We start from the raw sequence: 25,282 nt of genomic DNA, 5'->3' as shown, positions 1-25,282 counted from the left end.
TATCGGTCCGAGATTCTCCATTGAGAGATATTAAAAATGGGAAAATTATGAATTCCTAAGGTTGAGACATAGGCAAAGTCAGTCTGCTGGTCCGGTATTCTTCAATCTTACCGAGTCTAGATCTAGATCTAGATTTAGACTAGACGGTGATCTTATAGTTCTTTCGTTAAAGTCCACCTCCGATTTGTTTACATCCAGAGAAGAAATCTGAAAGTCTTGTTGATGACCAAATCAAATAGGCAACGCAAAGAACGAGGCAAGGATGCAACCTAACTGCAAAACATCAAATTATCAGTGCTTTACTTTCACTCTTCGGTATTTTTACGGAAATCCGTACTTTCTGCTAGATCTAGGTCTGTACTTGTTTCTCCATTATTATCAACTCCCTCCGTAAAAAAACAGCGACTGCGTAGGACTACCGAAATTCCGTAGCAAAAGATCCGTACTCGCCTTCTTCTCATATCGTCTTGTATAAGTTACGGATATTTACGGTTATTCTCTACTCTAGGCAATAGCTTATGTGAGCAATTGCCAAAACGTAAGACTCTCTTGAGATTCAGTGGTGCAAAAAAATTTGTCTTACCAATTTGACTCCCTTTTCTGTCAGTCACAGATTGACATTTAGTGCTCATTCAAATCTCAAATTCCTAGAGTATCAGAGCAAGGAGATGTAGGGTTTTGGAGATATGGATCTATTGGTTTGGCAACCACTGTATTTCTTGTAACATGTAACAGTGATGACAAAAACAGATAATTATATAAGCTGCAAGGCAAATTATGGACTTTAAATTCCATTTGTTTAGTAAACGAAGACTTTGTACACTTTGAACTCCGTTCATAATGGTAATATGAATGACAAGCTTTGTAACAATGACGCAGTGCACAGAACATGTCAATGTACAAGAAAGGACACACATTGGTCATTATCATTGACAACACATCACAACAGTGAAAGGCTGTACAAATACAGTTATCAAAGCCTCAGTACCAGAAAAACACCATGTATGTGTGTAAAACAATTTTTAAACTAATATAATGTCTAATATGTGGACTGGGGTGTCTGTGGACTGCCTGCCCACCCTGAGAAGGGGCCATTCATTTTGAGGATATGAGGGTACAAGGAGAAGGACTTGTACATACAGTGATGACAAACATGACTTGTACTTAACCCTTAGAGTGCTGATCGCGACCACCGGTCGTGACGGCCCGAACTTCCGTTAAGTGCTGATCGCGACCGCCGGTCGCGATAGACATCACGATATACAAAAAGAACGAATCAAGTACTAATTTTTATACTGCTGGCTGGTAGGCTACGCAGAATTGATTTCGGTCGCCATTTTTCTTGTCACGGGTTTCGATTGAGGCGCAAGGAGTTTTTTTTTTACACTTTGAAGTCAAGTGACAGTGAAGTCTGAAAATTCGCGATGGCGACCTGCGACAAACATGAAAATACTATTGCATCAGATTCAGATGAAGATGTTCCGTGTATTTTCCTTGAATCGGAAGATGATTTCGAGGGTTTTGATGCTAGAGCTAACACTTTGTGGAATATAACGTAGGCCTACGAAGCATCCAGACTCTGTTCTAGATTTCTGGAGAACTAATGAATGGGCAGTTTTTATTTGACAGTCATTTCCAACACCACTACTACAACAATAACTTCACAAAATACTTTTTGCTTCACATATTCTTAAAGAACTTTCAATATTCTAAAACTTTTATTCTTACCTTTATTAGAAATTTTGACAAATAAAAAAGTTATTAGCCAAAAAAAAAGCGTATGTGCAAACAGCGTTTTTCCAAAATATATTCAGCACAGAGGGAAAATATAAGGGGAAAGAACTCTAAGTCAGCGCTCTAAGGGTTAACAATGATGACACAAAGGCTAAATCTATAACCACAGAAATGACCCATCTCTTGAAGTTTGTTCACACATCACTCTTGATCCAGGAATCCAGTGTGAACACTGCAATTTCTCTAAAATATTCAACAAAGTAGCCTAAAAACACGCAAAACAGTCCTGTACGTCACATTCAACGTAAGATTCTTGTGCGTCACCGAACGCTGACAGAAATGACTACTTTCGTTTTTCTCTTTCCCCCGTTGCTTCCGCTGTTCTGGGGAAGCGGGTAAGGGGAAGTCACTCGAGAAAACAATTATATCCGGGCACTGTTGATGACCTGTTCAAAACAAAAGTGGGCTGAAATTCGAACTTCCGGCACATCACAAGGTGACGACAATCAAGGCGAATGTTAAACAGCCGACCGAAATCGTAGATCTAGGAACCCGATGTTCCTTTCGCACATTGCGGCTTTTGAAGTATTGAATAAACGACGAAAAGCAAAAACATTTTACCAGCTACGGTGATTCTACTGAAAAATAATGGTGTTTTCTGAAACACCTAGTCCATGACGACATGACTGACGCACAAGTGATCCGAATTGTTCGTTTATTTGCAAACAAATAAACCGATTTCTTGAGCTAGTTAACCTTTCTCGATGACAAATAGCATAGGATCAAAGCACACGTAAAAAAAAACCCCACCAAAAAACACTAAATTTTGGACATTCTTGGAAGGTTGCATTGATGTGCTTGAAATGACAGTCCGGGAATCACTAAAAGACGAACATTTTTGGCACAAAATTTACAACAAGATTGTAAAGCTGAACATGGGGTCTGAAACTGCTAATGCAGGTTCTACATCCTTTTGACATGTGTGTATATAAGTTTTGGAGGAATAAATACTGATGCATCACATTTTTATGCACACTAATGTGAGATGTGTGTGTTTTTCCCCACGTTTTGGCAATGGCTCATGTAAATAGAAACCTGCCAGATTGCACATTTCCTGCTATCGGCCATTATTCCGCTATGCCTCCATGCATTCATTGTGAGTTGGTTGGCAGTACATTTTTTTACCTGCAGATTGATCAAAATCACTTTCCTCCTTTCTATCATTCCTTCATTCCGTCTGTCTATCTTCGGATTGTCGCCGCGGCTGGAAAATCTGTGCGTTAATCAAGTATATTTACTTTTGGTCTAATTGCTGTCAGAAAGTAACTTTTTTTTGCAAATTTATTATAATATATAGATCTATAAAAATTATCGATGCGAAGATTCTACGGCACGGGAACACGATAAAGGCAGCGATGAAAGAAATGTATACCAAAACTACTGAAATCAAGAATAATTCGAAGTGGTGTTCCGACGTTGTGACATGCGACATTCAGGCGTGAAAATTGAGGAAAATTAGGGTATATGTGTAACTGTATTGTAAAGGTAATACATATATCCAGGTTTGCATTCTATCAATGGTACAATGACAAATTAATTGAATTATAGCAATGGAAGGGGAACCTGCTTTTAACCATTGCCATCAATGGAAAGATATTTTGGTGAGAAAATCAAACAAGACAAAATCTTGGTGAAAAAAATAGGTAGTATGGGTTGTTGGCAATCTCTTCAAACAGGCTCCCAAATGCCATTTTCAACCCTCTAAAAGTACTAAATTTCAATTTCTTCGGGGGCTTCGCCACCTGAACCCCCACCGGGACGCTGTCCCTGGACCCTGCTGGGGGCCTCCTCACGGAAGAAGACAAAAATAGATGGTGGAAATACTTCATCTATATTTGGGCCAATCACATAGGTGTGCTAGGCGCTCGCTGTAGCTTCATGCCTTAACGAGAACCATCCTGGAAGTGGGAAGGGGCTTGGCACGATTTTCTACCTCTAGACTCCAAGGTTAAGGTGTGGTGCCAAGCCCCTTCGAGGTAGTCCCAAACTAGAAATAAGAATCATCATGCATGGCATTCAAGGAATCGCATCATGCTCAAATCTTAATTCCCTGGCCACAGTTGGAAATGATAATTTGAGATTTAATTAATTTTTTGTTGTTTGAGACAAAAGGACATTATATATCTACCCTGTAACGACCAACAAACACAAAGAAAGCCGGACCTAGCCCGGCTTATAGTCCCTAGCCCAACCCTGACCCTCCCTTGCCTTAACCAGTGGTTGCTTGTTACAGAATACCTCCCTTTAGGGCTATTTCTGGTAAGTTGCATTTCCATATATGGTCTTGAGATAAGACTACAGTCAGTTACTGCTGCTCTTCTATGTATATATATATATTTTTTAAAATTACTAACTGAACTTCGTTGTGACCCTTTTTACCTGAATCTACAAAATCTGAATAAAGCGTGCTAAACCAAAAAACTGGAAGGATTTCCATAACGTAAGATATATGAAATCCAGATTATAATCCTAACCCTAACCTTCAAGCTAAAACCCTAGCTTATATTCGGGGGGGGGGGGGAATGTATGATCTTAGGCAAACGGTATTTTACCTGAAGCATCAAGGGAAAAATCTATGTTACCTCATGATCAGGCCCACAATTGTTAAAATGATCTCCCCTTACTTTGAAATGAGCTGACTAGCAAAGAGTGGTTAATCTTGATGACCAATCACAGTCACACAACGACTTCCATTTTCACCTATCCAATCAGGTCTCAAGATCTAGGTCTCTCCCACTGCTCCTCTCCTTAACATGTGTTCAAATTTGTAGCTTTCTCATCTTTGACCAAGTTCCCTGCTCATGTCGCCAATTAAAATCCAGCCTGTCCAGCAAATTCAGGCGTAGACATAGAAAACTGACCGCCAGGGAAACGAAAGCAACAATGAGTGCACAGTTCGATGAGATTACTGTTTAATGCAGCCTTGCAGGCCCTACCCACCCTATGTGTGATCAATCAATATCAGTTCTGATGAAGGGCTGTTTGGGGAAAACTAAGGTGTCAATGAGTTTATACCTCGTTGTCATCCCTTCAGAGACAAACATTGTTCCCAGTCACCAACTTTTACAATGGAGGTGTGATCTCATTCACGAGAGGAGATAAACTGTGACGCAACAGGCAGTACAATTATCACAAATTTTTGCTGCTGGGTTGATCAGATGCACTCTCCCAGGTTTTTATTCTCTATAAATTACTGTCTGAAATGTGGGATCTTAGCTGAATTCTGAATGTACTGAAGTCTCTCAGAGTGAAATCTTAGAGGTGACTTTTGTGCAGTAAAAAAAAAAATGTTTTGTTAGAAGGAAGGTGCCTGACAAAAAGGCCCATTTATGTCACCAAAGTCAATATTGAGCTAAATGCCTTCAGAGGTGTAAAAGTTATCACTGGTCAAATATGTAGTGCTGTTCCACTAGAAAATTAAAATTGTAACTATTCCTAAGAAATATTCTGAAAGGATTTAGCTCAATTTTATTGTAAGTAGTATAAAAATAAATTCATTTAAGGGGTGTCTTGTGAAGAAATCTAAAGAAAAAAAATTGCTCAAATAGACATCTGTTTTTGAGTCACTATTATTTGACAATATGGTAAGTTAATTCAAAGCAAAAGGTATCAAGTTACGATATATAATGTGAAAATATTTAGTGTTATTCGCTCTACACCATGAATTGTCGAGTGATTGAATACAGTTGTCTACATTCTAATGATACCACTTGACTTGTGTATTTCAAGAGAAGAGACACATGAGAAAGTCAGGTCAGCATGGGCCTACATGCCTTCCTCATTTCATGTGAGAATAACAATAAAGTGAAATTAAGGGCCTTGGCTTAGTTCTAGGCCCCATCGTGCTTGTTTGAAGTAAAAAATTGATAAATCCAGATGTTTAGCCACTGTCTTGTTTGGAGTGTGAGAGAGCCTGTACCCCATTATTGAAGTTCTATATTTAATATCTCACCCATGTAGCCCACAGTACTCTGCTATTTAAAGTGCATTGACTTGTTGCAGTTGGAATGTAGCCTTTTGCAGAACCGTTTATAGACTGCAGAAGGATGTTAAACTTTGGACCAGTATTCACTGTTCTAAATGGGTAACTTTTTTGTCTAGCATTCTGTCACAGTTTCATGTCTCATCATTCCAGCACTTCCAAAATGTCATATATGAAGTGAACATGCTGAAAGTACATCCAGTAGATATATAGATTAAATATGCCTTTTTTTTACAGAGATTACATATCTATACTCAAATACAATTATAATTCTTTCACTTGTTCTTTTCTTTAAATTTCAGACGCTGTTGATGAAACAGAAATGCCTGACTCTGAGGATACTGACTCTGATTTAGATTTGACACAGTCACTGCATTGGCTCAATGAAGGAGAACAGCAATTGACTCTTCAGAAATGATCGTTAATTTTTATGACTGAGTTGTTAGTTGGGTTGACACACTTCATTCATCCTTATCAATTTCTCCCACATGTCCGGAATGCCCAATATCAAGTCTGTTCATGATCGTGTTGCCCAAATTTACTACACTTATGGGTTGTTCTGTGCTAGCCATCAGTATGCCACAATTGTCCTGGTTATAATCTCTGTCTTCATAACATGGTGAGTGGAAATTTCAAATCTTTGAATATTGTTTTTGGTTTGAGTTTGTTGCGTTTACTAAATGGAAAAACATATATTGCTTTCCTTTGCTGGATATTTTTTTAATTTGCACCGTTTTTTAAAAAAGTACTCTGTTTTTTTTTCTTCTTCTCGTTCATCTCTAAATGGACGTCCCCGCCCTTAGCGCAAAGGCTGCTGGTGGCAGCAGGTCCTCCTTAGAACTTTGTATCTCTATGCCTAGGGTTAAGCCAATGTTTCTTTCTGAGTGCCGAAGTACTCTTGGAAATTCTTTTGTTGTTTACACCTGTGATAAATATGGAGAATTTGACTAACATTTTCTACCATCAGAACCATGTAAATTGATTATATTGATTCCCTTTTTTTGAACATTTAAGTTAAATAGAAGAGTGCATTATTAATTTAGTGATTCCCAGAAACTGTTGATAACAAAATAAATGTTATAAAATGTGATACATCTCGGTGAAACCAGGATCTCGTCAATACAGGCAAATGGGTCATAATGGCATTTTCCCACCGGTCTGGCTATTTTTTACTGAATTTGTTTTTCTGCTCAACACCTTTCACAGCCATATAAAACATGTCTGTGTGGATTTGACTGAAAACATTGATTAAAGGCACAAAAATGAAAATTTTCAGTTTCCATGGACATTCAAGCTATGGAATTCCACAACTTTGGGGGCCATTTTCTCTGTAATTTTACCTCTGAAATCAAATGACCACCACCTCCTTCAATTGCCAATATCTCAACTTCTATTCAATTTAGATGGGTATTTGTTTTCGCCAAATGCAAGACAAGTAAACAAGCTTTAAGATGATACCAATAACTCCACATGCCCAAAAATTGAGGAGCGCCTCATTCCACCATGTTGTAATACAAGGTAAATGTTTAAATTACTTAATTCTCAGCTATCCCTTGAGCACCCTGCCTTTGTCGGGAAACACACCCATCCAACATCGGACTCCCAAAGTTGGCTACACAGTTCCCCCTCAGACATTTGCGCCATCCAAAGATGGCTCACAAGAGGACCTCAAGAGACCTCGATGGGTGAGATAGTGATGTTATCTTTCTTAGATGTATTATATATCTGTGTCATTTTTCAATTTTTACATATTGTTAAATACAAAAACCATGGTTGTATTTTTTTTCATGGAATGAAGGCCATATGAAATGTTCTCTCATTTCCTGCATGTTCAGGTGTTGCTGTCAACATTTATACCCATTTGCATTGTTTTTCACCTTATTTTTAGTCAATTACTTAAGTTTACAGAATATTACGAATGGATAGTGAATTGTTAATTTTTAAAAAGTCGCAATGAAATGGCTACCTAGGCTCTTGTATCCGAGGTACTGTAGTTTCAATATTGTATTATTACATATTGTATTATTACAATTATACAGACATCAAAGGATGAACCATGTATACCAATATAGCACAAAAGTACATATTGTCTGTTTTGATAGAACCTGATTATATTGGATAAATTATATTCTGATATAGTAATGACACAGATAATCATCCTTTCATTAATTCTAAAGTCTGCAGTTTCTAGCAAGTCTCTTGTTTTCAAGATGTGGATATGGCACACATCTTTTAACTGACCTGCGGTCTGTCCCTTTTAAAGGCTTTAATTTCTTTTGCCATTTTTAGTTTCAATGATTCTCTAATTTCATTGCAGAATGCTTCACAATATTTCATGGGATGAAATTCACTTTTGAGTAAAGAAACTGATTTTCTGTCTCTGGTGTTTCTCTCTGTCTGTCTTGCTTTTTTCTAGCACAAAATATTTTCGATCAATTACTTAAGTTTACTGAATGTTATGAATGGATTGTGTAATGTTAATTTTTTAATAAGTGACTGTGAAATTGCTACTTATGATCTTGTATTCGAGGTAATATAGTTTCAATATTGTATTATTACATTTATACAATTATACCGACATCAAAGGATGAAACGTGTAGACCAATATGGCACAAGTACATATTGTCTGTTATGAAAGAACTTGATTATATTTGACAAATTATATTCTGATATTGTAATAACACAGATATCATCATCCCTTCATTAATTTTAAATTCTGCAGTTTCTTATTCTAGCAAGTCTCTCGTTTTCAAGATATGAATATGGCAAACATCTTTTAATTGACCTGCAGTCTGTCTTTTTAAAATGCTTTAATTTCTTTCACCATTTTTTGTTTCAATGATTCTCTAATTTAATTGCAGAATGATTCACAATATTTCATGGGATGAAATTCACATTTGAGTAAAGAAACTGATTCTCTATCTCTGGTGTTTCTGTCTGTCGTCTTGCTGTTTTCCATCACTAAATGACTGTTATTATGTCGATGTGCTTCTCTTTACCCTAACGGAAATGCCAAGTTTTGTTAATTGTTTGTTCTGCCGATAGTGAGATGTAAGGTTGTTTATCAAGTTCCCATGTCTCTGCATTTTTTGGAAAATGGGAGATATTTTTATCAATTGTATGGACAACAGGCAAAGTAATAAGTCAAATCTTTACTTCCAGTTTGTGGGGGAGCCTGTGGCATACATCCAGCAAATTGTGGTGAAAGCTGCTGTCTCACCCTGGCCGGAAAGGGAGATGGTTGTCTCTGATGCCTTCAGAGCTCCACTTGCTACTGTGTTCAGCATTGAAGAAGAACTTAATAATCTGAAAGTTGGAAAAGGGTAACCATATCATACTTTTGTTCTTGACAAGATTAGCATTTTATTCGTACTCTGTTCTAATGGTCGTACCGTGTGTTTTTTCACTGAACAGTACTTTTTTGATAGGTTGCCATGTTTGCATATGGTGTAGGCCTATAAAGTATTTTACAAACTTTTGGGCATATATAGCATTTTTTATAATATTGTAGATTTACAGAACAGATGAAGCGCTGACAAATCTCAGGTTGGGGTTTCAATAAATGTAATTTTGAAAAGAATGTTTGTGCTCACTTATTTTTTTTCATGTGATGGATGCAATTACAGCTGAGTTTTTATTTGTCCCATTTTTCTGGAGAGTATTGAGATTCCATATGAAATACCTTTGTCTCTGGCATCGCAGGTACTTTATTCCTTTCTATATGTAATGTTATAATTTCTCTTCAGTAGAAAATCTAATAAACCTCAGCCATCTCCAGTCTGACCTTATGCAGTTGCAAGCGCAGTAAAACCCCATACAAAAGTAACTAAACCTCAGCTGTTGTTGTTCTTGTTCTCAGTCCATCAACTTGTCATTTTCACCCCTTAGTTCAGTACCATGTAGTAGTGTTTGCCGGTCTGTCTCTTAAAAAGTCTGGAATCCTTTTATGACAAGGCTAAAATTTGTTTTTAGCTTTCCTGAAATGGGCTGCTGGTGCTTTATCTCTTTTTGTGTAATTTTTAAAATAATCTTAAACAAATCTTTTTTTTTACAGGAGCTCTGAGAGGTCATTGGCAGATTTGTGTTACAGAGTGTCTGAACCAGTGAGTGCAAGGCACCTGCGTCACTTACTTCCAGAGTACTCTTGTTTCATTCTCTCTCCAGCAAATCTATGGAACCATGACTTTGACAGGTAAGCTATCTTGCCTTGTTATACCATATGGATGTGTTTTCTTTCCTCTTATGCTTTTTGTAACATAGAGAAATATGGAACAAAGTTTTAGTGAGCTGCATGAAAATATTTTCTGGGCTGCATGCGGTCCTCAGGCTGTAGTTTGCCCACCACTACTATAAAATGTGTGATATTGTTGGCTGCTGAACAACCAAAAATGACTTGGCAAGCAGAACATTTAATAGATTTTGTGTATTTATTTCAGGTTGTTTTGTTTTTGTTTTGTGTTTTTTGGGCAGCGCGATTGTCATCTAATTGGTACATTGGTGTGTAAATTTCTAAATTAAAAAAGTGTAGGGCCTAACAGTCATCGTGTTAAGAGAGTGGTGTTTAGATTGTTTTACATTTTGCTTCTTCGCGGTTAACGGGATTTAGGAGTTGTTGATGAAAGCCGTTATTTCTAATTTAATGATCCTTGTCTTGCACACAAATTTTTCCATCATGGCTCTTGATCACACGTTTCGATATCGTACTTTTGATAGATTTCGTAAAGATGGTGAACTCATCAGGACAATCTACAAACAGCATGGCAAAATTGAGAGCTCCCCGACCTCAAGAGGTGATTTTTTTTTTTACATGTCTTTCTTGCTGAATAAATATGTTTGTAGCTATATTACTTGTTGAACATTGCTCATCTTTGTGCTTTGACTCTGTGATATTTAATTGTACAGTAATACTGTTTCTCCATAGATTAAATTATGTCACCTATCTGTGTAGACTTTCTGAAACGAAAAGCCGTTTTTTTACAGTTAGGCTTGGATATGAAAAGAATGTTGACCTGAAAGACATTTAAAAAGTAAAGTATGCTGTCTTTTTGAGCATTTTTCAAATTGTTACATTATTCAGTGGGTCTTCAGGTACACAGGTGTTCTCTCTGATATTTGAAAAAGATTTGTTACTGAAGACATCAGTGTTATAGATTTTGCGTTGTGCTCTGAAAAGATTGAGATGAAACTGACTGCATATATGGGTTACAGTAAAAAGATTGGTGTCATTGAGGTGTGTAATAAATCCCTTCACTTTTATATATATAAATTTGAATTGTCTATTTCCATTCAGATAAAGCTGGAAGTAGTTGGAGATGGAAAGAGTTTACCTTTTGCATTCCCCTCTCCGCGGTTTTGATTAAATGTATGATCAATGGAAACTTATTTAAGTTTCCACGTGAAAAATGTGTTGGTTTTTTTTTTAGATTTGCTCTTTGGCGTCCCTTGGAAATTTTCTGGCATCACTCGCTACTACTTCCGCAACAGGCAAAGAGTCATCACGTATGCTGTGACAATCATTCTGAAGAAGTATGACCCAAAGTAAGTGCTTCTGAGATACGTACTAGAGCCTTGAGTTCATACTGCAGGATTTATTTGTTTATCAATGAAATTCAGATCTGAAGAGGTTGCAAGTTTTACTGAGCGTGGAAGTTGTTTTTCTAGACGTGTAAGACAATCTGAGTGACATGTCTTTCACTTTCACTGGTATCTTGGTATTGCAAAGAAAATTTAGAGAGGATCAATTTTTTTTCTTGTTTATGCGTTTCAAGAATAACTAGGAATCCTGTAGTTTTTAATAGATTGTTTGTGGACCCACAGTGGAGGATTTTGTTTTAAGGTAAATTTAGAATTATGAGCCAATTCAGCTGTTTTTATAAATTTACATGGTTTAAAATATGTCAATCTTTTCTTTTCAGCTTCCTTTCACAGTTGCTGCGAAAACTCGAGAGTCGCCATCCAGACACTGTGCAAAATGTAAACAACTCACAGATTGAGGACATGGTTCATGTACATTTCAAAGACAGCAACTACTTCGTGGAGTACACACCATTACTGGTCACCTACTTTGTGCTCTTGCTCTACCTCTACTTCTCTGTTCGTAAGTACAGCCCTGGCCCAGACCACCTTTAAGATATGTATTCATTTTGGGCTATTCCACTGTGATGTTTGATAAAGATTGTGCTAAAGTTTATTGACTTGCTTCTTACAGCTATACTCCTATTTGTTAGAGTGAAAACCTCTCACTTTAGCTTTTTTATCTTTTTGTTTTGTCACATTGTCAGCCTTCTTTATGTGTGTCTTTTCATCTGTTTTGAAGTAAATCTGAAATATTTGTAGACCCATCTCCAATCCTTCACAAAAGTTTGCAGCCCTCATATTTCTGAAAAATTAAATTGAAATTCCTTTGAATTGTCATTATTTTTTTCTGGTAGGTAGTCATGTCTTAAGTCAGAAGTTTGAAAGCATTTAAACATCTTATGGTGTAATATGGTGTATCTGGTAGTTGTGCTGCCATCTTGCTAATCAGGAACCTGTAAAGTGGACTTTCTGAATTTCAATGTGCGTGTACTGACATATTTGCATCTTGTTCGCAGGCAAAATTGACATGGTGAAGTCAAAGCTTGGGCTGGCAATCAGTGCTGTGGTGACAGTGGTGGCATCATTGATCATGTCTGTCAGTATTTGTACTTTGTTTGGTTTGACTCCAACTCTGAATGGAGGGTGAGTTTCATCAGTTCATTCTTTGTTATATTGATTTTCCAGGTCTTTCAGCAGTACTTTATATTTGAATACTTTTTTCTTCATTCCCCCGAAAATAATCAAGGCAAAATTTGTATTAGCAGTTTGTAATAATAAATCTTGACAGTGTGTAAAAATTAAGTTCCTGCTTCCATCTGTGTTTACTTGAATGAGTTGGAGACATAACTTTTATGTTGTTTTTGCTAGCAAAATCATCTGACCTTTTAATATGACGTTTTTATAATCCTTTGAATAGTTCAGGTAATATGCTGTAAGTTTTAGGTCCTTCAGCAGCTTTTCATCAGTTTCAAAAAGCAAAAATAGTTTATCATATGTGATGTATATATCCTTTCAGTGAGATCTTCCCTTACCTGGTGGTCATCATTGGTGTGGAGAATGTGTTGGTCATCACCAAGTCAGTTGTGTCCACTCCTGTGCATCTGGATGTCAAGATTAGAGTGGCTCAAGGTCTGGCTTTTGTTGCTATTTCAGCAAAAAAAAACCCATTGAAAGTTGTAGTATATTTTCGAGTTTGGCTCTTTTTTGCCCTGACGCTAACAGAGATTTTTCCTTTGATCTTAGTTTTACATGCTGTTGTATATCTTCTTCTTTTTGTAGTATACACAGACCTGCCACTCATCCCGATTTAGTTGGGATATTCCGATTTTTTGCCCCAAATCTCAATCCTCCCGATTTTCCCGATTTTCCCGATTTCGATCGCGTGTATCCCGATTTTTTGTCCCAGTCTGCTGTTGTGCTGGATCTTTCTAAAAACATACTCTGCCTTCTCCCCTTCTCCTTTATCGCGGGAAGCACCCGTCGAACTTTTTGTCAGATGGAACTCGGAGCACTATTTCCCAAAATATCGATGCCACATCTAGTAGTTGACTCGCCCTAAGTTGTGTGTGGTCTTTTCCCGCACTTAGAATTCTCCGATGATAGACTGGTAACTGTTACAATTTGAAACATTTAATAATCGATAATATTCGTAGTTCGGCTGTTACTTTCAAAACAAGCCTTGTCCGAGGTCTGGTAACTGCGCGTTCACATCAAACACTCAGACGAGCGACAGTCTTTCTAACCCTTACACAACTACATGTAACTGGGCTGTCAAGACTAACATACGGTCGTTGTCGTTGCTTTAGTCTAAACACATGTGGGATGAGAGGTTTGTTGGTACATTTGGTCGGTCGGCCGCCGTCGTTATTCTAGAAGTAGAACGACTGTCGCTCATCCGAGTGTTTTGTGTGAACGTGCAGTTAGTCGGACCCGTTAATAAAATTGTTTCAATCGCGCATTCGCGTCACGTGACATGACATAGCCGTGTGAGTTCTGCGTGTCGGGACCGTCCGTTGATGGGGTCGACCAAAGTTCATGTATTTTGGGACTTATTGGTATGGGGGGGGTATAGACACTTGGACTAGGAGTGCTTGACGCGATGCTTCAGGATTTACAAAAAATAATGATAACTTGCATGCATGCACACACACACACACACACACACACACACACACACACATACACATACATACACACGCAAGCAAACAAACAAAGACACACAGGGGGCATATAGGCCAAGGAATTTATGGACACCCCTGGAAAAATTTTAAGTCAACTTTGGCAGTCACCTTGGTGATTTGCTGTTGATCCCGATTTTTTTCACCAAATCCCGATGTTTTCTCCCTGACATCCTGATTTTGAGGTTTCTTAGAGTGGCAGGTCTGTATACAGTTAATTTGTTTGTTCAACAAGAATGCTTTACTTTTAATGACTACTCACATTGTTTTTACTTTTGATTCCTCTTTTTACTTTGTACGACATGCACAAAGTCAATGTCCATGTACTTTTCTTTGGATCATATGTTACAGAAACGTCAGACTTAATACTTTTAGATAGGTGTTGCCTTTTTGACTCTCCTTTTCAATGTAATTCCCTACTGTTGTTTGTTAGCATTGCTTCTGAAGACCTAAAAGAAGTTTTTGTAATTTTGTATCTTCCTTTTATAAAGCATTTTGTAAGGAAGGATGAAGTACTGAGCTCTAAATTCTGTCATGTACTCCACACAATTGCTTCTTGAGCTTAAAACGTTTAACCTCTATTCATTTTTATTTGTTTATTGGAGACACTTCATTTTGTTTTGAATTTTTCCTGTTTCAGGATTGAGTAGGGAAGGATGGTATATTACAAAGAATCTACTTACAGAGCTGGCCATTATGTTTGTGGGCTTCTTCACTTTTGTGCCAGCCATACAGGTAAGCTTCATGTCAGTTTTGTTAGTTTAGATGCCATTGGGTGGAAAGTTGAAGTTCGGATTAGATAACTTATATTATATTACTTTTTCTCCTATCAAAGCGTTGCTGATGCATTTTCACTAGCTTCTGGCGCTCAAATTTGTTGGTTTCGTCACTTTTGTGCAAGGTGTACAGGTTGTCAGACATAACTAGGGCTGAATATTTGTTTAGAAAAGCCTCTAGATATGGTGCAATGATAACTTACACCGATGAAAGTACCCCATGCTTGAAAGTGTTGCATGTTAATTGCTATGTAGGATAGTTGTATATGTTGCGACGTGGTGGAACCAGCTCATCAATTTTTGGAAATATAGAGTTATTAATATCATCTTTAAGCTTGTTCGTTTGTCTTGCATTTGGCAAAAAAAAAAATACCCATCCATCTTTAATTTAATTTGAAGTATTTGCCATTGGCGGAGGTGGGGTCCCCTGCTGTGAGAGATAAAATTAACGAGAAAATGACTGCCAAAGTGTGGTAATTTCCAAAACTTGAATGTGCTTGGAAGTTGGAACGTTACATTTTTTTTGGTGCCTTTAATCATTTTTCTGTAACATGCACACTGAAATGTGTATTTAAATGGACTTGAAAGGTGTTGAGCCAAAAAAAGGAAAATTCGAAAACAGTTTCCCAAAGCCCAGAACAATGCCAGTTTCTTTGATTTCATAGTTTTCACGAGCACCTGATTTCACCACGCTGGCCTGGAGTGTGTTTTCAACGTGTCCAAAACTGTCATTCTTGTTTAAGTTATGTATAGAAGATACGGAATTATGTTTGTTTTGTTGCTTGATCTATGAAAGGCCTTTGAAGCTGAGTTTCTTGTTACTTGCTGGTTCGCAGAAAATATTCTTGGTCCATTTGAGCAAAGCCAGTGTGTAAGTACTGTTATGGCAAAGAGAACTTGTTATAATGTTGTTCTTGATTGTATGAATTGTAATGTCCACAGTGCCCCTTACATGCCTAGCTGTTTTAAATGTCAGAGAAAAATTATGTTCTTTTAATTTATGGTCTTTTTATTTCAGGAATTTTGTGCCTTCGCCCTGGTGGGTGTGCTGTCAGATTTCTACTTACAGATGGCTTTTTTTGCCACAGTTTTGTCAGTGGATATTCGTCGTATGGAGGTATGGAACCAGAGTTTCTTCTTTTGCTCCTGTCTCTTTTTAATTTAGAGTCAACCACTTGTTCTCTTTTAAGAAGACTTTTGACTTTCAACATCGGCTACATTGGGCAACATCATGTTTCTGATACATTGTCTTTATTTATAAGCGTGCATTGGCTAGGAGAGAGATGATATGAGAAAGATGAATAATTTTCTGTTGCAACACACGAAGTAGTTTGCATGTTAAAAAGCGTTTGTGTATTTATTCTTGGAAGCCTTTCATAGACCCTTTTCATTTCAGATTTGTAGATGAGATTCTCATAATTCACACTGCAAAGTTTTACAAGTTGGGTCAAAGATTTATTCATCCCCGCCCCCAAAATTTGGAATTCCTTCCCAAAAGAGATGTGCATCATAACATCAGAGAGAGATTTTAAAAAAAAGTCTGGACACATTTGTTCAAGATGTGAGAATGTGTGTTGGTCTGGAAGTTGTGTGTGTATGTGTCTGTGTGTATATGTGTATGAGTGTGAGTGAATGTGCGCATGTTTGCGTGCGTGGGAGTGCGTTTATGCATACGTTTGTGTACGTGAGTGTGTGTGTGTTGTCAAATGGTCTCATAGTGTGCATTTTCTGTCTTTTGATTTATCAGTTGAGTGATAATTCTGCATTGCACAGCTCTTAAAGCCTTCCAGGGACTAGTGCTATATAGATTCCTATTATTATTATTACTATTACTAATATTGTTATTATTATTATTTGATTTGTCCCCTCATGTTCAGCTCTCAGATCTGCACAGACAGAGTGTGCAGCGTGCTGTGCAGGATGACACCTCCAGCCCGCCCATCAACATTCAACCTCTGGTGTTGTGTCCTTTTGTGCCACGTCAGGCAAGCCCTTCTCCCAGACTCCTCTCATCCACCCCTGTAGACCGTAGCGGTTCAGGATTTCCCTCGACCTCTGGACGTAGTCTGTCTGCACAGCGGACGCCATCACCATCTCCACAAAGGGAGGGTGACCAACAAGCATTTTTTGGGCATTCACATCAAAGTCAACAGGAACGACCCAGATATGAAATGCCTCGTAGAGTAAAGTTCTTCTACTTCTTGGCCAGGTTTCGCATTGTCCAGAAACTCATAATGGTAAAGGATTTAAGTTCTGTGTATTTTACTCTCAAGATTGTGAAAAAGTGAGAAAGAGGTTGTAAAAAGAGCTGCAGTTACAACATATAGCTGATTTTATATTATTTTCCATTTGCTTTCAATAGCTTGATAAACGTGTAGTTTGTAAAAAAGTATTTAGTTCTCTTTGACATGCGGAAGAAAGAATTGAAAAACAAAATTGTTAGAAAAGTTCACTTCTTGATTACCATTTGAATCTTTCAATAGCAACAGTTGCTGAAAAAATATTTAATTGTTTTACCTTTTGTCTGTTCCCAGGTGTGCACAGTGATCTGGATCATTCTCATCCTACACAAAACAGGTCTGGTTGACAAACTGACTGGAACAGATGAGCAAAGTTCACTTCCAAGACATGTTGTCTTCAGACAGGGGGCTGCATATTCAGGCGTCTCTGTAGATATGGGGAGGTATGTCTTCTTTTGGCCTTATTTAGAGTGTGATATACCTTTGAAGTAAAGATGTTAAGTTCAGCTTTCTTCGCCTGTCTTTACTTATGCAACTCATAATATGTCTTTTTTAAAAATATTAAGCCATTGCAGGGGTTTGTTGCAAAAAAATCCCCCTGAAAGTATTGGTTAGAGGTGTGGTGGTTCACGTAAGTTGGAATTTTGGTGGTAACCTCTTTTATGGCACACCAAAAGCAAGACGAGTACACGGGAATAGCAGTATGACAACTATGATCCCCAAAGAGTGAAACTGCGTCTGATTTCTAAAATTTTATCAAATGGCCACTTTTTCTTTGTGATATGCACTTTCCTTGTATTTATATGTTGTTTAATCTGAAAAGTCTTTCATATGTTTATTTGTTCTACGTCTCAACCAGTATGAGGCCTGAAGAGGAGGGCCACATGGGCTCGGCTCTACGTGAGGACGACTTAGCCACTGGTCCCGTAGAACACTCAAACCTGGAGATGTGGAAGCTGTTGTCTTTCAATCACTGGCCAGGTCTTTTCCATTACTACAACATCTCACTGTCTGGCAGGTAAGTTCCGTCTTTTCTAGTCTCGACACAGTGAAGTCTAGATACTGGGTAACATTTTTTCTTTTGCTTATAGATAGTGAATCAATGGGAAACATCTTTTTTATTTGCTTTTGAGTAGTGCTCTTGACTGATTTTTGAAGATTTTTGTCATATTTGTTTTGTATTTCTGCCATGAAGAATGTTTTTTATTTTGTAGTGGGAAGCGTAATGATAGCTGATATTGTACAGTGCCCTTGTTTCCCATCAGCTTTGCTCAAGGTGTTGCAGACCAATATGTGTTATATAAGTCTTCTTTAAAGTCGCCAAGGCTATGTTGTAGATTTATTTATGGAATGAATCATAATACTTTATAAAGGCAGCAATATTGATGACTTTTCCAGATACATCAGCATCTTGCCCAGCATTCACCTTTCACACCTGATACCACCTAGCACAGCCATTTCCATGCGACATCAGTCGGACCGAAAGACAGTCGACATGCAGCGGGAGCACCAGGAAACTGGCACTGGGCCCCTGCCTCACGACATGCTGCAATTCTCATCTCATGTTTCCTATCATGAAGACCCACACCCTGGTAAGTTGACAGAGAAGCCTGTGTTTCTGTTTAATACATTATCATGAAAGGAAGTGTTCTAGATAAAATCAATGGCTAACTTTGGTCTTGGAAATAATCCTTGGTATTAACTTAACAAGTAATGTGCACAGGCCACATAAACATCAGAGTCTTTCAGTATTGTATTCTTGTATTTTGTTGCTTTTCTGTCTGTGCAGTTATAAGTGCAGACTTCCATCTAATGTCAGTGTAAGCAGGGACCATTATTGGACAAGTGCACCTTTTGAGCTCAAGACCAAGAGATTTTTTGTGTTGATTCTGCTGTCATCAAAATTGGGACCTTGGTTTTTACCCCAGACACAAAAGGGAAATTGTGGCTTTAATCTAAAAATCATCTTTAAACTGAAAGTAATTTTTACAAGGAACTGAAGTGTCTAGAGCTATAATACCCAAACCATGTGAGTCCCTTTTTTTAAGCTTATAAATGTTAATAGGAAAATTTGGTTATCTCATGTGATAACACTGTCTTGAATAAGATATTCTGGGTTGTGTTTATTGTTCTCCCTCAGAATTCCACAGCCTCTTCATTTTGTTATAGTTAAATTGTTTTGTTAATGAAGAGATTTTAAGAAATATTACACAGGGTTGCCAAATGTTCTTTTATGGCTTGGCTTGGCTTGTTCTTTGGGCTGGCTTCTAAGGTCCCTGTGTGTTTTTTCAGTTTTTCCGATTGTCATAGAAAAAGTCTCCATGAATGATCAAGATTCGAAAGACACATAAGCACAAAGTTTGATAAACTGGAGCTTGAAAATGTGTAGAACAAACAATAGGTTACACTGGCCTACTTGTTGGAAAAAGGAAGTTTCTCTGAAATTTTCCCATTTTTTATACTTAAATTTTGTATATTTTCTTAACAGAATTATGATTTGCTTTTTGCTTTTCAGTAAATATAGGTTGATAGGTTGATTGAAAAAGAAGTAAATGGACCCCATAGACAATATTATTATCTTCTGTATCTATACAGATCTTTCAGACTCCTCCTCGGAGAATGACTCTCACGGCAAGCGCAGCCACCTGCCACCCCACAACTACCCCTTTTACCCCAAGTCCCAGCGAGAGTTTGTGATCACCATTGTCCTGTGTGTCCTGTCTGTGATTGTGATCACCTACTTCATGATGTACCTGTACCGCTGCATGTGCTCACGGAACTACTCTCGCTGGCGCCACTCCTGGACCAGGGCTAACAGGCGGCGGTCGCGCGGTTACATCAAACAGATCAAAGAGTCTGTCCCACTCGTGCTCTCCGGCCACTCACAGGTGCCCAGTTGTGTTTTGTTATAGCTGAAGAGCTTACACTTTTGTTTGAAATGAGTGCAATGATCTGGTATCTCAGAAAGCCTATCTTTTGTGTTACTGTAGCTAAAGAGATGACACTTTTTGTTTTTAATGAATGCAATAATCTGGTATCTCAGAAAGCCTATCTGTATGGTTGAATAATGTAAAAACTAGGTTGTATACACCATTTATAGTTGAGCATATTTCTCACTGTTTGGGAAAGGGTAATTAGTATTAGTTATAAAAGAAAATGGTAAGAAAAGTTTACGTTAATCTAAAGAATAAAAAAGAGGGTCTCAGATATTTAGTAACTTATTGATTGCCGAGTCTAAAATCTTGTTGTTCTCCTGAACGTGGTTAGGCTTCCGCAATTTGGACACATTGCCTTTTCCCATGTCTTGTTTCCAATAAAAAAAAATGTTGACTGTTTTTTAAAATCCTCAGAATATTGAATGTTTGCTCGGTGACAATGGTCTGATTGTCAGTTGTTGCTTAGGAGGACATCTGAAGATCTGGGATTCTAACTCGGGAGATTGTATTAACACTATCATAAGGAGGAGGTACGTACTGCTTTTTGTTTATGCAGAAGAAAGATCTTTAGATACATTTTATGATTTCCAGATTTTCATATGGGTGTACAATATGTCTCCACTAGCATTCCTTGACTACTTATCATATTCTGCCCTCCCCCATTGAACATTTCAAGTGCTTGACATGATATTTGCATATTGTATACCGTTTTTTTCACAATTGACTTGTACTCACATGTTATAAAGAATTTCGCAAAATAAAATCATTTGTGAAATTTTAGAAAGGTCACTACTGTATCGGAACACATGACTCGAGGTGACTCAGATCATGAATTTAAAATGCTCAAAATGGATAATGCGCAGAAAAAAAAATAAGTGTGTGAAAATAACCTGCTGTACAGTTTTTGCTTCTCTAGTGCAGTTCACAGTTAGTTTATTGCACTAGTTTGATATTTATTGATTAAACTTTGCCAACACCGAGAGGTTTAAGGTTCTCAACCCAAGATGAACTTCTTTCACCTCCATTCTGCAATGTTTTTGTTTCAGCTATATGCCCCATCGGGGATCAAGGTTTTCTATTTTTGAACGACATGGTTTTTATGTCGGATGTGGCATTAAACTTCCCAATTCAACATCTTTTTTTTTCAGCATTACCCCACCAGCACATCGGCGGCCTTGTGTAGGTCGCAACATTGAGGACAGCGATGCCGATCTGTATGCAGAGTATCATGGCAGTCGCAGCTCGTCAGAGAGCTCTCTGTTGGGAGATGCCTCAGGGGACGGTGTTCGTGTCAGGAAAGGTAACTCATTTACCCTTCACACAGGCTCCACACATGGTAGACGAAGCTCACGTCGACGGAAGAGCAGCCGTGAGTCGCAGGATGTTAAGCCAGATCTGTCGTCAACGATAAACACAGAGTTTTCATCCATGGATGGTCCCCTTGTTCAGAGCTCTCCGAATGGCTTTGATTTCCAGACATTATTTGAAGGTTTGATTTATTTTCTTGTGGCCTTTCTGCATGCGATTTCTTTTCTTCAGTTTTTTGCACTTTTCTGTATTACTCTAGTTTATCTGATTCTTCTTCGCTGCACTAAGTTTCAGTAGTTAAGTTTGATTTTTTAGTATAATTTGATTGGGGTAATGTCTGTGCTTTGATTTTCTGATCTTTTTAGTACTTTTCTTTTAATTTCATATTTCCATTCTTAGATTTTTACTGTATAATGCAGCTGTAATCTAAATTCATGAGGCATGTGGTACAACATTTTTACCTTAATTTCTTTTACGAAATCTGTGCTTTTTGTACACTTTTCTGTCATAGAACATTCGCCTTTTCATTTTTGATCATTATTTTCATTTCTTTTCACCTAAAATAATGATCATTTTTGCAATGATGGCTTTAACAAAGTAACTGGTCACTGTTTTCATGTCATCCTGTTAACACTATATGTGAGGCAGCGTGGTGGAATCAGGCTCTCGTCAATTTTTGGGCAGGTAGAGTTTTTGGTATCATCTTAAAGCTTGTTCAATTGTCTTTATTTTGGTGAAAAAAATATCCATTTATTTTGAATACAAGTCGAAAAATTTGCGAAAGAAGGAGGGGGAGGTCACCTATTTTCAGAGGTAAAATTAGTGAGAAAATGGCCGCCAAAGATGATTTATTTCCTTAGCTTAAGAGTCTGTGGTAACTGAATATTTACATTTTTAGTGCCTTTAATCAACGTTTTTCAGAAAATTTTCCACAGAGTTCAGTTCTTTAATAGGCATGAAAGGTGTTGAGCCAAAAAACAAAAATTTGATAAAAATTCATAAACCTGCGGAAAAATGCAAGTTTCTTCACTTTGAGTATTTTGATGAGAGCCTGATTCCACCACGCTGTCTCACATATAAGTTTCGGAGAAATGTATTGCTTTATTCGCAATTTTTTTTTTCCCATTATATTTTTCTTAATACAAATGAACTTGATTTTAATTAAATTTTTTTTTTTAAAGGGTGGGACATTCATTTGGTGTCATATTTTTTAGCAATGCCCACCGAGCGCATTTTGTTCTGCCAATTTTTGGCCCCCGCCGCGGGGGTGTTTCATGGGACGCACTAACGCAAAGGTTGTTGTCTTCAACTCGCTCTCACGCCGCTTCTCGTGAATGGATATGAATTAAACTTGACAGCCAATCAGAAAAGAGGTCAATCTCGTAGTATGCAGTTTGACAACATTGTACCCATCCTAGAAGCAGTCGAAAACGTTTGCGAAAGTGGTTGATGTGGTGCACTTTGAAAGTTTTTCTGAGCTGTGATTTGTCAAACTGACTGATACGTTGTACACCATTTTTCTTTATTCCCTTAAAATTTCATGCTTCTGTGTTTAGCGGTTTTGGTGTAATCTTTAAAAATGTGGGAGTAACTAAGGGAAAAAGCGACATTGCCATTTGCGCGTTCTGGGTGAACGGCCGGCGGCGTGGAAATTTCCACTGAGTGACGTCATCAGCCATCGGTCGCCTCGGGCCCTACAAACGAGGCCCCGCTTATGTGAAATGGAAAGGGGGGGGGAAGGATACTTGAAAACTAAACGGGGGCCTTGATAACTTGCGTTTTTGTTGCATTTTAGTCACAATACAATAGATGTAGTCATTTTTATTTGCTTGATTGCATGACAGAAGAATTGAAACAGAAAAGCAAACATCTTGAGAAGTGGTATGGCATTGTGTTTGCGTTATGAAAGCCTATTCCCCCCTCTTGGGAAAGCACACACTTGGACTCGTCCTGTGTGCTCTGTTTGGGAAAAGTGAGGCATTAAGATTGTTATTAAAGAGTATGGTACTTATTTAGTCCAGTCTGGGAAGATAGTCCCGTTTATACATTGTTATCGTTCACGCGTGCGTGCGTGAGTGCGCACGCGTGCATGTGTGTGCGCGCGTGAGAGAGAGAGAAGGGGGGGGGGGTGTAAATATGTTACATTTATTGTGTGAGTTGTAGCCTACACATGCGAAATACTCCCATGACTTGTAAACTATATTATCTGAACGCATCTTAATCTACCACGCAATAGGACACTGTCCAACAATGGATATACACAGAGACGATCTTATTTTCTATAACAAAGTATGCATGCTTTTACTAGTACAAAACTGGATTTATTAGTAGCTCTCTACTTACATTTTTGGGACAAATTGATCCAGAGCATTGCTTGGCAAGGAGGAACCTTTTATGTTGCCAAGTTTCATTCAAATATCATGACTTTGGGAGAACATATGACTGATAATCTTTGTAAATCTGTAAATAACGCCACTTTTTTACCTGTTAATGTCCTTACAACTCAAAAAGTATGACAGATATTAAAAATCTGACTGCATGACTAGATTCTGCATTAAAAAATGTACTAGACTGCCAAGTTTCATTTACATATTCCAAGAAATAGGCGAGCTATGACAAATATTGTCTCAAAACGCACCGAAAACGGCCAACATTTTTACCTATAAACGTCTTCATAACTCAAAAAATAGGATAGCTATGAAAAATCTGAAAGCAGAACTAGATTCTGCACTAGAAAATGTACTGGGTTGCCAAGTTTCTTTTAAATACTCAGAGAAATGAGCGAGTTATGACGAATATTGTCTCAAAACTCACCGAAGAACGTCCCATATTTTAGGGTTTTTTCATTATATAAAAGTGTACCAGAAATTAATTGATTAAAAAATCCGTAACTTTTTTGTTTATTGATGGATTTAAAAAATTCAAAAAGTTCCATGCTCTGTGAAGATAAAGCTACAAAATGCACCTATTTGCAAACATTTTCTGGCAAAAAAAGGATTTTCGTGGTCATTGCTATATTTTTTTGTTTTGTTCTTTTCATTGTGTACCAACATTTTCTTAAACTGCTATTATTTTTCCATTTTTTACCTATTATTCTCTTTGCTGACAGTTAGTTTTCTGCTTGTGTATAAGTCTGTCAAAGGATTTGTGAATGACTTATAATAGTTCTATACTACAGGGTTATTAAAAAGAATGAACCGGTTTTATGTCGTATTGCTTCATTTCTCAAAGATCATTATGGAAGGAATCAGTTACCATTTGAAAAAGGAGTGATCTAGTTTTTTAAATAAAGAATTTACCAATTTTATGATGCCTTGCTTCAGTTCTCACGCGTCATTATGGAATGAGTCAGTGACCATTTGGAATTTGAAAGAGGAGTTATCTAACATTTGAATAGCTGTCACAGGGGGTACTGTTGTCGTTTCATTCTTCCTTTGAAGGAAATAATATAGCCACAAGACAAACCTATCTCAATGTGCTCCAAAACTGGCTCTTCATATCACTGCAAGCCGATTTGCATGAGTTCATTTTTCAGCAAGATGGAGCATCTTATGGTTTAAGCTTTATTAAATGAAAAAGTGTTAGAAAGACCTTCCTCTCTGTGCTTGACCTGCTAGATCCCCAGACCTCACCGTACATGATTTTTTCTTGTGGAGATCACATAAAAGATCACGTTTGTGTTCCATCACTACTCACTAACCTTAATGATCTTAAATATCGAATAACAATAGTGATCAACTCAATAGACCATAATATGCTAATTCAGGTCTGGGATGAATTCTCTTATAGCACTGATGCTGTCCATGCTGCTTGTTTGTGGTGGCCACATTGAACACTTGTAAGACAGGAACTTAAAGTTGATTATGAGTACAATACTTGTGACTTTATTCTTTTTTAATCACCCTGTATAATTTGCGGGAAGTTTGTCTAATAGATATCACTACTTTTTTTTTTACCTTTGCATGCAAAGCTTGACAAAAATAAAACATTT

General features: G+C 37.6%; 1 protein-coding gene across 1 annotated transcript in view; it reads left to right on the top strand.

Annotated features, from left to right (window-relative positions):
* Window positions 1-6,078: 6,078 nt before the first annotated feature.
* Window positions 6,079-25,282, top strand: part of LOC101848008 (sterol regulatory element-binding protein cleavage-activating protein) — a gene marked incomplete at its 5' end in the record, with an annotated part of 36,179 nt that continues 16,975 nt past the window's right edge. Inside the window, 18 exon segments of the mRNA XM_013089670.2 lie at window positions 6,079-6,395; window positions 7,323-7,461; window positions 8,939-9,099; window positions 9,831-9,968; window positions 10,490-10,566; window positions 11,200-11,314; window positions 11,692-11,873; window positions 12,370-12,496; window positions 12,870-12,982; window positions 14,672-14,766; window positions 15,826-15,924; window positions 16,685-17,044; window positions 17,342-17,490; window positions 17,907-18,065; window positions 18,446-18,639; window positions 19,643-19,935; window positions 20,398-20,513; window positions 21,132-21,472. Of these exon segments, the coding sequence (XP_012945124.1) occupies window positions 6,265-6,395; window positions 7,323-7,461; window positions 8,939-9,099; window positions 9,831-9,968; window positions 10,490-10,566; window positions 11,200-11,314; window positions 11,692-11,873; window positions 12,370-12,496; window positions 12,870-12,982; window positions 14,672-14,766; window positions 15,826-15,924; window positions 16,685-17,044; window positions 17,342-17,490; window positions 17,907-18,065; window positions 18,446-18,639; window positions 19,643-19,935; window positions 20,398-20,513; window positions 21,132-21,472 (2,989 nt within the window).

The sequence above is a fragment of the Aplysia californica genome, unplaced genomic scaffold (assembly GCF_000002075.1).
Source record: "Aplysia californica isolate F4 #8 unplaced genomic scaffold, AplCal3.0 scaffold01016, whole genome shotgun sequence".
Lineage (NCBI taxonomy): Eukaryota > Metazoa > Mollusca > Gastropoda > Aplysiida > Aplysiidae > Aplysia > Aplysia californica.
Note: the sequence above shows the minus strand (reverse complement) of the source record. Positions and strands in the feature narration are given on the sequence as shown.